Source organism: Aquarana catesbeiana, linkage group LG07 (assembly GCF_042186555.1).
Source record: "Aquarana catesbeiana isolate 2022-GZ linkage group LG07, ASM4218655v1, whole genome shotgun sequence".
NCBI classification, from domain to species: domain Eukaryota; kingdom Metazoa; phylum Chordata; class Amphibia; order Anura; family Ranidae; genus Aquarana; species Aquarana catesbeiana.
In genome coordinates this window covers 25,368,542-25,382,332 of record NC_133330.1, presented here as the reverse complement: position 1 = coordinate 25,382,332, position 13,791 = coordinate 25,368,542, and the positions used below count along the sequence as shown (strand labels likewise).

Here is a 13,791-nt window from a genome sequence, read left to right as displayed (position 1 = left end):
ATTAGCGCTGGCTGCCTTTCAAAGGGTTCGGCTTAACATTTCGTCTTTTTCAATTGTCAGCGGTGAGGCAGGGATGTGAAGGGGGCGTGGCCTGTCCGAATAACGAAAAATGCGTCCGAATTTTGATTCTGAAAGAAACAAACCGCACATGTCCGTGTTCTCACATGTCCGTGTTCTCACATGTCCGTGTTCTCACATGTCCGTGTTCTCACATGTCCGTGTTCTCATGGCCAGGGAAGAATGTAATGCATTCAGTGGAGCACAGAGGAGACATGAAGGGTATTCTAGACACTGGATGTCTAATTAAAGAGAACCTGTCACCAAATAATCATTACATAGGTGTCCTCTATGTGATGAAAAAAACATGTTCAGTAAAAAAAAAAAAAAAAAAAAAAGTTTTTTTAAATTGTAAAAAATTTAAGTTACACCCAAGCACGTAAAATATCCCCCCCCCACAACATTTTTTGAGGCCCCACCCCCACATATACGCAAATACGAGTATAAACGCATGCGTAGGGGCGCCTATTCATGAAAACGTTGATTGCGATAAACAAGTTACATATCATTGGAGTGAGAACAGTAATTCTAGCCCCGGATCTCCACCATAGCGCTAAACTCGCGACCTATCGGGGGCTTTCAAAGTGTCACCTATGGAAAATATTGGGGGACTGAAGTTTGTCGCCATTTCACAGGCGCTCAGAAATTTAAAGATTGACATGTTGGGTATCTATTTACTCGGTGCAGCCTCATCTTTTATATCTTGCCAAAAAATTACCTTTGCAGTAATAGCGTGTGACATAAAAGAATTAGAACTACCGCCATTTTATTCTCTAGAGCAGCCTTTCTCAAACTTTTCATCACAGAGGAACCTTTGAAATAACTTTCTGGTCTCAGGGAACCCCATGATAAAAAATGACTCTACAACTTATGATACATTAGTGTGATGGTCAGTGGGAAGAATCCTTACATTGGTGATCAGTGGGAAGAATGTTCCTTACATTGGTGATCAGTGAGAAGAATGTTCCTTACATTGGTGATCAGTGAGAAGAATGTTCCTTACATTGGTGATCAGTGGGAAAAATGTTCCTTACATTGGTGATCAGTGAGAAGAATGTTCCTTACATTGGTGATCAGTGGGAAGAATGCCCCTTACATTGGTGATCAGTGGGAAGAATGTTCCTTACATTGGTGATCAGTGGGAAGAATGTTCCTTACATTGGTGGTCAGTGAGAAGAATGTTCCTTACATTGGTGATCAGTGAGAAGAATGTTCCTTACATTGGTGATCAGTGAGAAGAATGCTCCTTACATTGGTGATCAGTGGGAAGAATGTTCCTTACATTGGTGATCAGTGGGAAGAATCCTTACATTGGTGATCAGTGGGAAGAATGTTCCTTACATTGGTGATCAGTGAGAAGAATGTTCCTTACATTGGTGATCAGTGAGAAGAATGTTCCTTACATTGGTGATCAGTGGGAAGAATGTTCCTTACATTGGTGATCAGTGGGAAGAATGTTCCTTACATTGGTGATCAGTGGGAAAAATGTTCCTTACATTGGTGATCAGTGGGAAGAATGTTCCTTACATTGGTGATCAGTGGGAAAAATGTTCCTTACATTGGTGATCAGTGAGAAGAATGTTCCTTACATTGGTGATCAGTGGGAAGAATGCTCCTTACATTGGTGATCAGTGGGAAGAATGTTCCTTACATTGGTGATCAGTGAGAAGAATGTTCCTTACATTGGTGATCAGTGGGAAGAATGCTCCTTACATTGGTGATCAGTGAGAAGAATGTTCCTTACATTGGTGATCAGTGGGAAGAATGCTCCTTACATTGGTGATCAGTGGGAAGAATGTTCCTTACATTGGTGATCAGTGGGAAGAATGTTCCTTACATTGGTGATCAGTGGGAAGAATGTTCCTTACATTGGTGATCAGTGGGAAGAATGTTCCTTACATTGGTGGTCAGTGAGAAGAATGTTCCTTACATTGGTGATCAGTGGGAAGAATGTTCCTTACATTGGTGATCAGTGGGAAGAATGTTCCTTACATTGGTGATCAGTGAGAAGAATGTTCCTTACATTGGTGATCAGTGGGAAGAATGTTCCTTACATTGGTGATCAGTGGGAAGAATGTTCCTTACATTGGTGATCAGTGGGAAGAATGTTCCTTACATTGGTGGTCAGTGAGAAGAATGTTCCTTACATTGGTGATCAGTGGGAAGAATGTCCCTTACATTGGTGATCAGTGGGAAGAATGTTCCTTACATTGGTGATCAGTGGGAAGAATGTTCCTTACATTGGTGATCAGTGAGAAGAATGTTCCTTACATTGGTGATCAGTGGGAAGAATGTTCCTTACATTGGTGATCAGTGGGAAGAATGTTCCTTACATTGGTGATCAGTGGGAAGAATGTTCCTTACATTGGTGATCAGTGAGAAGAATGCCCCTTACATTGGTGATCAGTGAGAAGAATGTTCCTTACATTGGTGATCAGTGAGAAGAATGTTCCTTACATTGGTGACAGTGGGATGAATGATCCCCTTACAGATATCTAAAGAGATCGATGGTGTCGGTGGGATCTTATCTGAGAGGCAGAAACTACTCATTGCTCACGAAAACCCTAAGAACCTCTGGAGGGACCCTAGGAATCCACGGACCCCTGGCTGAAAAACTCCGCTTTAGGGTGTCTGCTTCCAGAAAATATATAATGTTTTGGGGGTTTTATGTAATCTTCAGTCCTAAAATGATGTGTGCGCAAAGAAAATGCAAAATGGCTCTGGCAGAGGAAGGGTTAAATCGGACCTTTGTCCTCCCCTTCAGTCTTGCACAGTTGTAGCGGCTCCTCTCCTGGACTGATATTACTTGCTTTGATTTCACTGCACACTGTGAGCTTCTCACAATGTGCATTAGAAGCTGCAGGAAGTCATTCATTGGATTTTAGGTCTTTCAATTAAGGAGGCTCAGTATCACATGTGGGCGGTCTGCATGCAAATACAGCCTAGCTAGGAACGCCCATTCCTCCACAGACTGACACCCACCCATCGTGCATACCTCCCAACTGTCCCTGATTTCGAGGGACTGTCCCTGATTTGGAGCAATGTCCCTCTGTCCCTCATTCCTCCTCATTTGTCCCTCATTTTGGTCTGATCTATATAGTTGTATATAAAATGCACTTTTTATCTTTCAAAAAGTTTCCCAGTGCTAAACCTTTCATCCAATTTCTAAATTGCTGCATTTGTACATATTAAAAGCCAATATAAAGGAATAGTAGTGGTAAAAAAAAGCACTTGTGGATTTAATTAACCTTTTTGGGGGGTTATTTCTCCTTTAAGGGGGTGTGGCAGGGGGTGTGTCCTGTGCCTACATACATTTGCTAGTAGGTGTCCCTCATTTCCATCTCAATATGTTGGGAGGTATGCATCATGGCATTAAGATATTTGCATAACTCCTCCCCAAGAGACAGCCCACTGCTTGCATCCGGGTTGAGGGCTCTTGGGAGGAGCACTGAGGCCCGGGTGCTGTGATGATTTCAGAAAGCTATGTACAGCCCCCTGCTGGCCCCTCCCACCAGCCATGATCTGCCTGCATTACATAGTGAAGCACAGAGACCCGGTGATGATATCTCTGGGGCTAACATAAAGTATGTAATAAAAGTTGAAAGATGCTGGAGGAGGGGAGGGGGGGGGGGGAGGGGGAACCAAGGATGACAAAATATCACAAATTAAACCTCAGCTTAAAGAGTCGGCTGAATTCTACATGACGTGGGAGTCACACAGGATCCGATCCAACTGTAAAATCTGGATGAGGTCCAATAAAGTGACAATAGTATCACTTGCCAAGCTGGCCACACACATTGTCGCTGTTGTTCAATATGATATTTATTTTTTTTCCATACCCTTGCGGTATTACGATGTGAGGATCGACGTCTTTTTCTAATTCTACCCGTTTTTGAGATAAATCAGTTGTCACTAATCAGGGCCGGGACAAGGGGGTGGGCAAGAGGGACGGCTGCCCCGGGCGCTGTAGTATCATGTTAGGTGGAGGGGGCGCCGCAAGGAGATTGGGGAGGAGAGGATTTGTGTTGGAAGGGGGAATGGGGGGGCGGCTAGGGGTAAGTCTTGTTCTAGGAGGAGAAATGTGGGAGAGGCGGGGAAATAAGAGTGGTGATTTAGGGGGATTTGTGTTGTGAGGGGGTTTAGGGGAGAAGGATTTGTACTATGGGGGGGGGATTTAGGGGGATTTGTGTTGGGAGGGCGGATTTGAAATGGGGGAGTGAGAAGATGTGTACTAGTAGGATAAATTGTAGGGGTAGAGGATTTGTGCTAGGAGGGGTGAAGTTTTTTTTGGGGGGGGGGATATTTGTGCTGAGAGGGGAGCTTTTAGCGGGGGGGAGGATTTGTGCTGAGAGGGGGGATTTTAGCGGGAGGGATTTGTGCTGAGAGGGGGGGATTTTAGCGGGGGGGATTTTTGCTGAGAGGGGGGGTTTTAGTGGGAGGGATTTGTGCTGAGAGGGGGGATTTTAGCGGGGGGGATTTGTGCTGAGAGGGGGGGTTTTAGTGGGAGGGATTTGTGCTGAGAGGGGGGGTTTTAGTGGGAGGGATTTGTGCTGAGAGGGGGGATTTTAGCGGGAGGGATTTGTGCTGAGAGGGGGGATTTTAGTGGGAGGGATTTGTGCTGAGAGGGGGGATTTTAGCGGGGGGGGGGAATTTGTGCTGAGAGGGGGGGTTTTAGCGGGAGGGATTTGTGCTGAGAGGGGGATTTGTGCTGAGAGGGGGGATTTTAGCGGGGGGGGGGATTTGTGCTGAGAGGGGGGGGTTTTAGTGGGAGGGATTTGTGCTGAGAGGGGGGATTTTAGCGGGAGGGATTTGTGCTGAGAGGGGGGATTTTAGCGGGGGGGGGGATTCGTGCTGAGAGGGGGGATTTTAGCGGGAGGGATTTGTGCTGAGAGGGGGGAATTTAGCAGGGGGGGATTTGTGCTGAGAAGGGGGGTTTTAGTGGGAGGGATTTGTTCTGAGAGGGGGGATTTTAGCGGGGGGGATTTGTGCTGAGAGGGGGGATTTTAGCGGGAGGAATTTGTGCTGAGAGGGGGGAGGCTTGTGCTGAGAGGGGGGATTTTAGCGGGAGGGATTTGTGCTGAGAGGGGGGATTTTAGTGGGGGGGGCTTGTGCTGAGAGGGGGGATTTTAACGGGGGGGGGATTTTAGGGATTTGTGCTGAGAGGGGGGATTTTAGCGGGAGGGATTTGTGCTGAGAGGGGGGATTTTAGCGGGGGGGATTTGTGCTGAGAGGGGGGATTTTAGCGGGAGGGATTTGTGCTGAGAGGGGGGATTTTAGCGGGAGGGATTTGTGCTGAGAGGGGGGATTTTAGTGGGGGGGGCTTGTGCTGAGAGGGGTGATTTTAGCGGGGGGGGATTTGGGGATTTGTGCTGAGAGGGGGGATTTCAGCAGGGGGGGGGGGCGGATTTGTACTGGGAGGAGGGAGGGAGAATTTATGCTTGGGGGAGGGTAAGCATGCAGATTAGTGCTCAGTGTTTTTGCAGGGGGATTTTTTCTGCCATGTAATAGTCATACACTTGGGGGGGGGGGCAGTTTGGCATGATCGCCCTGGGCTCTAGGTGACCTTGTCCCGGCTCTGGTCACTATTGTCCCAATACGAGGATTTTAAACACAAATAAATATCATGCAATTACAGAATTATTTATGGTTCTTGCAGTGTGTGGGGTAATCTTCTAGTCTCTTCCATACAACCCCCCATCACATTGCATGCTGTGTTAAAGCAATAGTAAACCCAAAACCAAAAACGTCATATATTGCAGCTCACCAATCATTAGATGTGGCGGCTGCATTCGCTTTCTTTTTTTTTAGGCTTCTTCCCCCTCTGTTTTCACCTGGTGATTTGGCCAGTAACACACCTCCTGTATAAGAGTGCCTCCACTCTGGGGATAAAGGAGCACAGGGAGCACCTTTGGACAGCAGCATTGTCAGTCTGGGAGGGAGGGGAGTGTTAGATGTACTACCAGATTTAGATACACTAACAAACTGAAGCCATACTCCAGCTCATACTTAATAAGCAGTTAAAATAGCTTTTTTTTTACTTTTGGGGTAAATATTTTACATAAATAAATGACGTTGGGAGTCAGATGTGACGAAACACGCAGGGTGGAGCTTATGCTCGTGACATTACCACGCCCGCCATAACCAGGAAGCTGTCGGATCGGATCCCGGGATTGGTATTTTAACAATTAAGCACTTGTTACTTTTATCATTGTGAGTGGATAGTTATAATTTTAATTACAAACTGCTTATACGGTTTTACACTATGTGGGTTTTCCGGATTCTTCTTTTGTATATCTCTGTGGAACATCTCATGTTACTGGTTGAGAGACTCTGGTGACCATTGGTGGAATTCTGGTGGTGATACTGGTCCCTCTACAGATGATATACACTATGTTGTCAAAAGTATTGGGACACCTGCCTTTACACGCACATGAACTTTAATGACATCCCAGTCTTAGTCCGTAGGGTTCAATATTGAGTTGGCCCGCCCTTTGCAGCTATAACGGCTTCAACTCTTCTGGGAAGACTGTCCACAAGGTTTAGGAGTGTGTCTATGGGAATGTTTGACCATTCTTCCAGAAGAGCATTTGTGAGGTCGGGCACTGATGTTGGAGGAGAAGGCCTGGCTCGCAGTCTCCGCTCTAATTCATCCCAAAGGTGTTGAGGTCAGGACTCTGTGCAGGCCAGTCAAGTTCCTCCACCCCAAACTCGCTCATCCATGTCTTTATGGACCTTGCTTTGTGCACTGGTCCAAATCATTTGGTGGAGGGGGGATTATGGTGTGGGGTTGTTTTTCAGGGGTTGGGCTTGGCCTCTTAGTTCCAGTGAAGGGAACTCTTGAGGCGTCAGCATACCAAGACATTTTGGACAATTTCATGTTCCCAACTTTGTGGGAACAGTTTGGGGACCTTCCTGTTCCAACATGACTGCGAACCAGTGTACAGTGTGCTGTCAATGGTAAATGGTTTGTCTCATCTCTAACTAATGTATACTACAAGAAGAGTTTGTGCTGTTGAAAAACAACAGACTTGCTGTCTGGATCACCAGATGAAAATAGGAGTTAGAAAGCCTGAAAAAGAAAAACGAATGCAGCCACCACATCTAAGAATTGGAAAGCTGCGATATAATAAATGTTTGCCTTTGGGTTTAATACCGCTTTAAAGGAGAAGTAAAGCCAAAGCGTCCTGCACTCCTGAGTCCCGTTTTCAGCAGAGGGTGGGCTGAATCCCGGTCCAGGCTCAGAAAAGATCGCAACCATATGGTCTGGATCCGCCCACATGCCTGGACCGGCCCCCTGGCTCAGCGAACCGCCTGAGAGCCTGAGCTGGCCGTACACGCCCCCTTCACAGCCCAGAGCTCCAGTGAGCGGGGGTGGGGCAGAGCAGAGAGCGGTGACTGACAGCCACCGCTCTCTGCTAGGGAAGCTGTGAAAACCGAGCGATTGGTGGTGTTTGATCGCTCGGTTCTCAGTTTTAGAGTCGGCGGGGGAACAGATGCTTCTTTTGGCGCGTCTGAAGTGTGAAGGGCGACCCATCGAATGCTGTCACCAAAAAAAACACGTCAACAAAAATTTGTGTGATGTGCAGGTGTGAATGGGGCCTTAGGGTGACCATACACTATACAATCTGATTGTACAATCTCCAATAGATTCACCAAAAGCATGTAATATAGGAGGGCACACCTAAATAATCCATTCAGCGAGTATCAGAATTTGTCAAACCCTTGTACTACATAGTTGATGGTAGATCTAAAGGAGATTGTACAATCAGATTGTATAGTGCGTGGCCTACTTTACAAGTAAAGTCTTATAGTGATATGAGGCCTCCCTAATCTACAGCTGTGGGATCCTCTATGTCAGTCTGTCTTGTCATCAGTCTAATGGAGATCTAGGCAGATCATTTCCGTACAATGTGACGCCATCACCGCCATCCCGATATCATCACACACTATACAATCCATCCCGATATCACCATACACTATACAATCCATCCAGATATCATCATACACTATACAATCCATCCAGATATCATCATACACTATACAATCCATCCCGATATCATCATACACTATACAATCCATCCAGATATCATCATACAATCAGTCCAGATATCACCATACACTATACAATCTGACCAGATATCATCATACACTATACAATCCATCCAGATATCATCATACACTATACAATCCATCCCGATATCACCATACACTATACAATCCATCCAGATATCATCATACACTATACAATCCATCCCGATATCACCATACACTATACAATCCATCCAGATATCATCATACACTATACAATCCATCCAGATATCATCATACAATCAGTCCAGATATCACCATACACTATACAATCTGTCCAGATATCATCATACAATCCGACCAGATATCATCATACACTATACAATCCATCCAGATATCATCATACACTATACAATCCATCCAGATATCATCATACACTATACAATCCATCCAGATATCATCATACAATCAGTCCAGATATCACCATACACTATACAATCTGACCAGATATCATCATACACTATACAATCCATCCCGATATCATCATACACTATACAATCCATCCAGATATCATCATACACTATACAATCCATCCAGATATTATCATACAATCTGACCAGATATCATCATACACTATACAATCCGACCAGATATCACCATACACTATACAATCCATCCAGATATCATCATACACGATACAATCTATACACATGAGCAGCCATGACTGACCTCCTTGTTAAACTTCCTGGCTCTCTCTGTCTTCAAGGGACAAACCGGTAACAATAAAAGTCACGACTCTCCATACTTCTCCCGGGTCACAGACTCAGAAGCTGCTGAAGCCGGAGGATCGACATGACAGCCTCAGGAGAGCCCATCTTTATCTTACGATTGTTTCCAGTACCGCTGTCCTCATATCACTTGCTGGACTAAATGCTGAGAAATGAATTGGCCTCCTGCCAGCCCCAGTGTGTGTTGTGGGGACATCGATCGTGTGATCGGTTCAGTGTCCTCCTCATCACACGGGAAGGACCAACACTGAATACAGGAGAGTGAAGAGAATACGATCCATGTACAATTATATATATATAGATCGTGCCGTCCCTAACAGATGCTCCCTACCTAAATCACCAATGGGAACCAGGCATTGCCTTATTGATACATTGTTACATTTCTTTTATGAATGTATCTATCAATCTCCTAGGTGTGCTCAGCCTATTGCATTTGGGGACACCAAACCTCAAACACACCCCGTTCTCCGCAGCCTCAGCTGTACTGGACAATGAATGGATGGGAAATGCTCTGTGCTGAGCGGCTTCATGGTCATTCACAAATTGAAGCATAGTAGACACCGTTTACTATGCTTCAGTTGTGAAGGAAAACAGTGAGTGAGTGTGTTGACTGTGTTCATTTAGAAAAGGAAGGGGCCAGTAAATTACATATTTACCAGCCCCTTCCTCCGCTCTCCATCCTGAAACATCCCCTGCAGCAGCCGGGGTGGGGGTGGGGGGAGGGAGGAGGGAAGCCAGCGCTGTGTAGATGTATTATCAAGCAGGTGTTCAGTACCTTAAAGAGGAGCTCCACCTTAAAAAAAATTATTAAAAGCCAGCAGCTACAAATACTGCAGCTGCTGACTTTTAATAAATGGACACTCACCTGTCCCTGGGTCCAGCGATGTCGGCAGCCGAAGCCGATCGATCGCTCGTCCCTCGGCCGCCCCCGCCGCCTTCCTTGGTCAGGGAATCAGGAAGTAAAGCAATGCAGCTTCACTGCCCGGTTCCCTACTGCGCATGCGCGAATCTCACTGCGCGTCTTCACTGGTCCCCAATGTGTTCTGGGAACTGTGTGTTTCCCAGAACACAACGGGGGGGGCGGCTCTTCTGCAGCTATCTATGCCTGGAAGTGGGTGCAGATACCTGTATTAGAGAGGTATCTGCACCCCCTCCCCCCTGAAGGGTACCAATTGTGGCACCGGGGGGGGGGGGGGATCCGATGAGTGGAAGTTCCACTTTAGGGTGGAACTCCGCTTTAAAGTGATTGTTATTTAAAAAAAAAAAAACGAAACTTTACAAACATATCATACTTACATCCACTGTGCAGCTTGTTTTGCACAGAGTGGCCCCGAACCTCCTCTTCTGGGGTCCCCCGGCGGCTCTCTCATCTCCTCCCCACATCAGATAACCCCCTCTTAGAGCCCTTTCACACTGGGGCGGTTTGCAGGCGCTATTGCGCTAATAATAGCGCCTGCAAACCCGAAAGTGGCGCTGCCTTAATTCCAGTGTGAAAGCCCCGAGGGCTTTCACACTGGAGCGATGCGCTGGCAGGACGGTAAAAAAAGTCCTGCCAGCAGCATCTTCGGAGCGGTGTGTATACCGCTCCTTTACCGCTCCTGCCCATTGAAATCAATGGGACGGCGCGGCTATACCGCCGGCAAAGCGCCTCTGCAGAGGCGCTTTGCGGTGGTTTTTAACCATTTCTTGGCCGCTAGCGGGGGGTAAAACCGCCCCGCTAGCGGCCGCATACCGACGGTAAAGCGCCGCTTACGATAGCGGCGATTTACCGCCAACGCCCGCCCCAGTGTGAAAGGGCTCTTAGAAGCGCTTCCCCGAGGGCTTTACCTTGCAGGCGCGCTCCCAAGTCCAGCATTCGGCATTCTTAGCCGCCAAATGTATGACTCGGCACTGGCGCCCGCGTCATTGGATTTGATTGACAGCAGCGGGAGCCAATGGCTGCGCTGCTATCAATCTATCCAATCAAGAGCTGAGAACCCCGGGCAGAGAGACAGCGCATCCCCGACGGGTCAAGTTCCAGGGCTCAGGTAAGTAAAATGGGGGGGCCGGTCACTGACAGGTGTTTTTTCACCTTAATGCATAGGATGCATTAAGGTGAAAAAACACAAACCTTTACAACCCCTTTAACTGCCAATGCGCACCAGACATTGCCTAATTGATACATTGTTGCATTTCCTTTATGCATTAATACTTATATATATATTTTTATACCTCTTTATCTTGATACATATGTGCACAAAGCATCATCAAGCAGATGCTCAGTACCTAAACTGCCAATGGGCACCAAAGGTTGCCTAATTGATACATTGTTGCATTTCCTCAATGCATTAATATCTATGTAACTTGTACATGTATGTATATATATATATATATATATACATACATGCACACACACACACACATATATATACACACAACATACACAAAGCATTATCAAGCACTTGCTGAGTACCTAAACCGCCAATGCGCACCAGAGATCGCCTAATTGATACATTGTAGCATTTCCTTTATGCATTAATACATATATATATATATATATATATATATATATATATATATATATATATATATATCCTCTCTATCTTGATACATATGTGCACAAAGCATCGTCGAGTAGATGCTCAGTACCTAAACTGCCAATGGGCACCAGAGGTTGCCTAATTGATAGATATTAATGAATTAAGGAAATGCAACAATGTATCAATTAGGCAACCTCTGGTGCGCATTGGCGGTTTAGATATACATGTACAAGATAGATAGATATTAATGCATTAAGGAATGCAACAATGTATCTATCTTGTACATGTATATCTAAACCGCCAATGCGCACCAGAGGTTGCCTAATTGATACATTGTTGCATTTCCTTAATGCATTGATATCTATGTAGCTTGTACATGTATGTATATATATATATATATATATATATATATATATATATATATATATATATATACACACACACACACACACACACACATACATATATATATATATATATATATATATATATATACATACACACAACGTACACAAAGCATTATCAAGCACTTGCTCAGTACCTAATGCATTAATATCTATCTATCTTGTATATGTATATCTAAACCGCCAATGTGCACCAGAGATTGCCTAATTGATACATTGTAGCATTTCCTTTATGCATTAATTCTTATATATATATATCTTTATATCTCTCTATCTTGATACATATGTGCACAAAGCATCGTCGAGCAGATGCTCAGTACTTAAACTGCCAATGGGCACCAGAGGTCGCCTAATTGATATATATTAATGAATTAAGGAATGCAACAATGTATCTATCTTGTACATGTATATCTAAACCGCCAATGCGCACCAGAGGTCGCCTAATTGATACATTGTAGCATTTCCTTGATGCATTCACATCTATGTATATACATAAAGCACGATCCGGCACCCATCAGACCGTATCACAGGAAGTAATAGAAAGATGGTGCTGTCTCCGTGTCGGGGGAAGGGAGCTCCTTTGTGCTCCAATAATCTGTACATAAGCTGTCATTACAAACGTCAGCTCGGAGAGGGAGCACTTTTGATTTTTGAGTTATCATAAGGCCAGCGACGTACATCGGCGTAAGTCTACAGGAGAACACGCTGCGAAAAAAAAACCCAAAAAAAAACGAGCGTAATGAGCCGAGCCCGCATGATGGAACACTTTGAATGAAGCTCGGTGGCCGGTGTGTGCGTCTGATCAGACGTAAGCAGGTCTATCATATGACTGCAGAAGCCGCGCCGTCATTGCACACCAACGCGCAACACTTATGCGGAAATGGGGACCGACGCCAAATTGTACACGACGGTCGCCATCGTAAAGCTGTCAAGCGTTTCCAAACCACAAACCCCCCCCTCCCCCGCTTTCTCACGATATCATAGAAACGCAAATCCCCCTTGGCATTAATGAGCGCGGTTATGTAGTACGGAACGCAAGAGTCTACTACACCACAGAGCCGGGGGATGCAACCAATGACGTTCATGCAACATCAGCATTTTTTTTTTTTTTTCACGTACCTGCGCTCTTCTCTTTCGCAGACGTTGTTGTACTTCTCATTATTTTTCAGGGTGGTTTACGATTTTTTTTTTATAGAATTGTCGCTTTTTTTTTTTTTCTTTTTTCTCGCAGCAAATAAAAAAAAAGAGTTATTTAGTCTATTTTCTTTCCTTTTTTTTTTCTTGAAAGGAGGGTAATCGCTGTTAGGAAATAAATAAAAAAATAAAAGATAGGACGAACCACGGGAGAGACGGGGAAGGGTCTCAGAAGCAATCCACAAAACACTTGAAGGTGAGTCTGAAGAACCGCATTGATGAAGTTTCAGAATGCGGGAAGGAAGCGTCAGCGAGCGGCCAGCGGCAGAGGCGAGCCGGTTCAGCGACGGAAGATGGGGCTTTGTGTAGGAGCGATCTCCATCACACTCGGTGACTCACAAGCACTGAGCTCTCTGTCTCCAAATAAAGAATGGAAATAGAGGAGGAAAAAAAAAAAAAAAAGAAGCGAGTTCGCTCTGCCTCCCTCCCATCCCCTCTCCTGATTGGTCAGCGGCCCCTGCTGGTGAATTAGCATCAACAGAGGCAGATGCACCTGCCTAGCGTTCCTCTGCAAGCTGCAGGCTGCACTGTCCATCCATTCACCCTTTGCAGGCTGAATTTGCAGCAGGCTTTAGCCTAGGAGCACACTGACTATTTTTACTAGAGCAGTCGGTCTATGAAAAATCGCTAGCGATGCAGCAGTAAGAGTAGCGAGGTACACAAGTAGCATGTAGTAGCGTTTAAACCCCTGGTACCCAATCCTGCGGCCCCGCACTTTTAGTGTGGCTCTTGGGGCTCCTTCAAATACAATTCCGTGTTTCCCTATTGCCCTGGTATAGTAGTGAATTCTAACAGTCTCAT

The 13,791-nt window shown here is 45.4% G+C and overlaps 1 protein-coding gene across 1 annotated transcript in view; it reads right to left on the bottom strand.

The window, feature by feature from the left end:
- The window catches only part of LOC141102801 (sodium- and chloride-dependent creatine transporter 1-like), a 115,532-nt gene extending 102,148 nt beyond the window's left edge, over window positions 1-13,384 (bottom strand). Inside the window, exon 1 of the mRNA XM_073591816.1 lies at window positions 12,916-13,384. Coding sequence (XP_073447917.1) covers window positions 12,916-12,955 — 40 coding nt within the window. The 5' untranslated portion in view covers window positions 12,956-13,384. The remainder of the gene's footprint in view (window positions 1-12,915) is intronic.
- Between the last annotated feature and the right edge of the window lie 407 nt (window positions 13,385-13,791).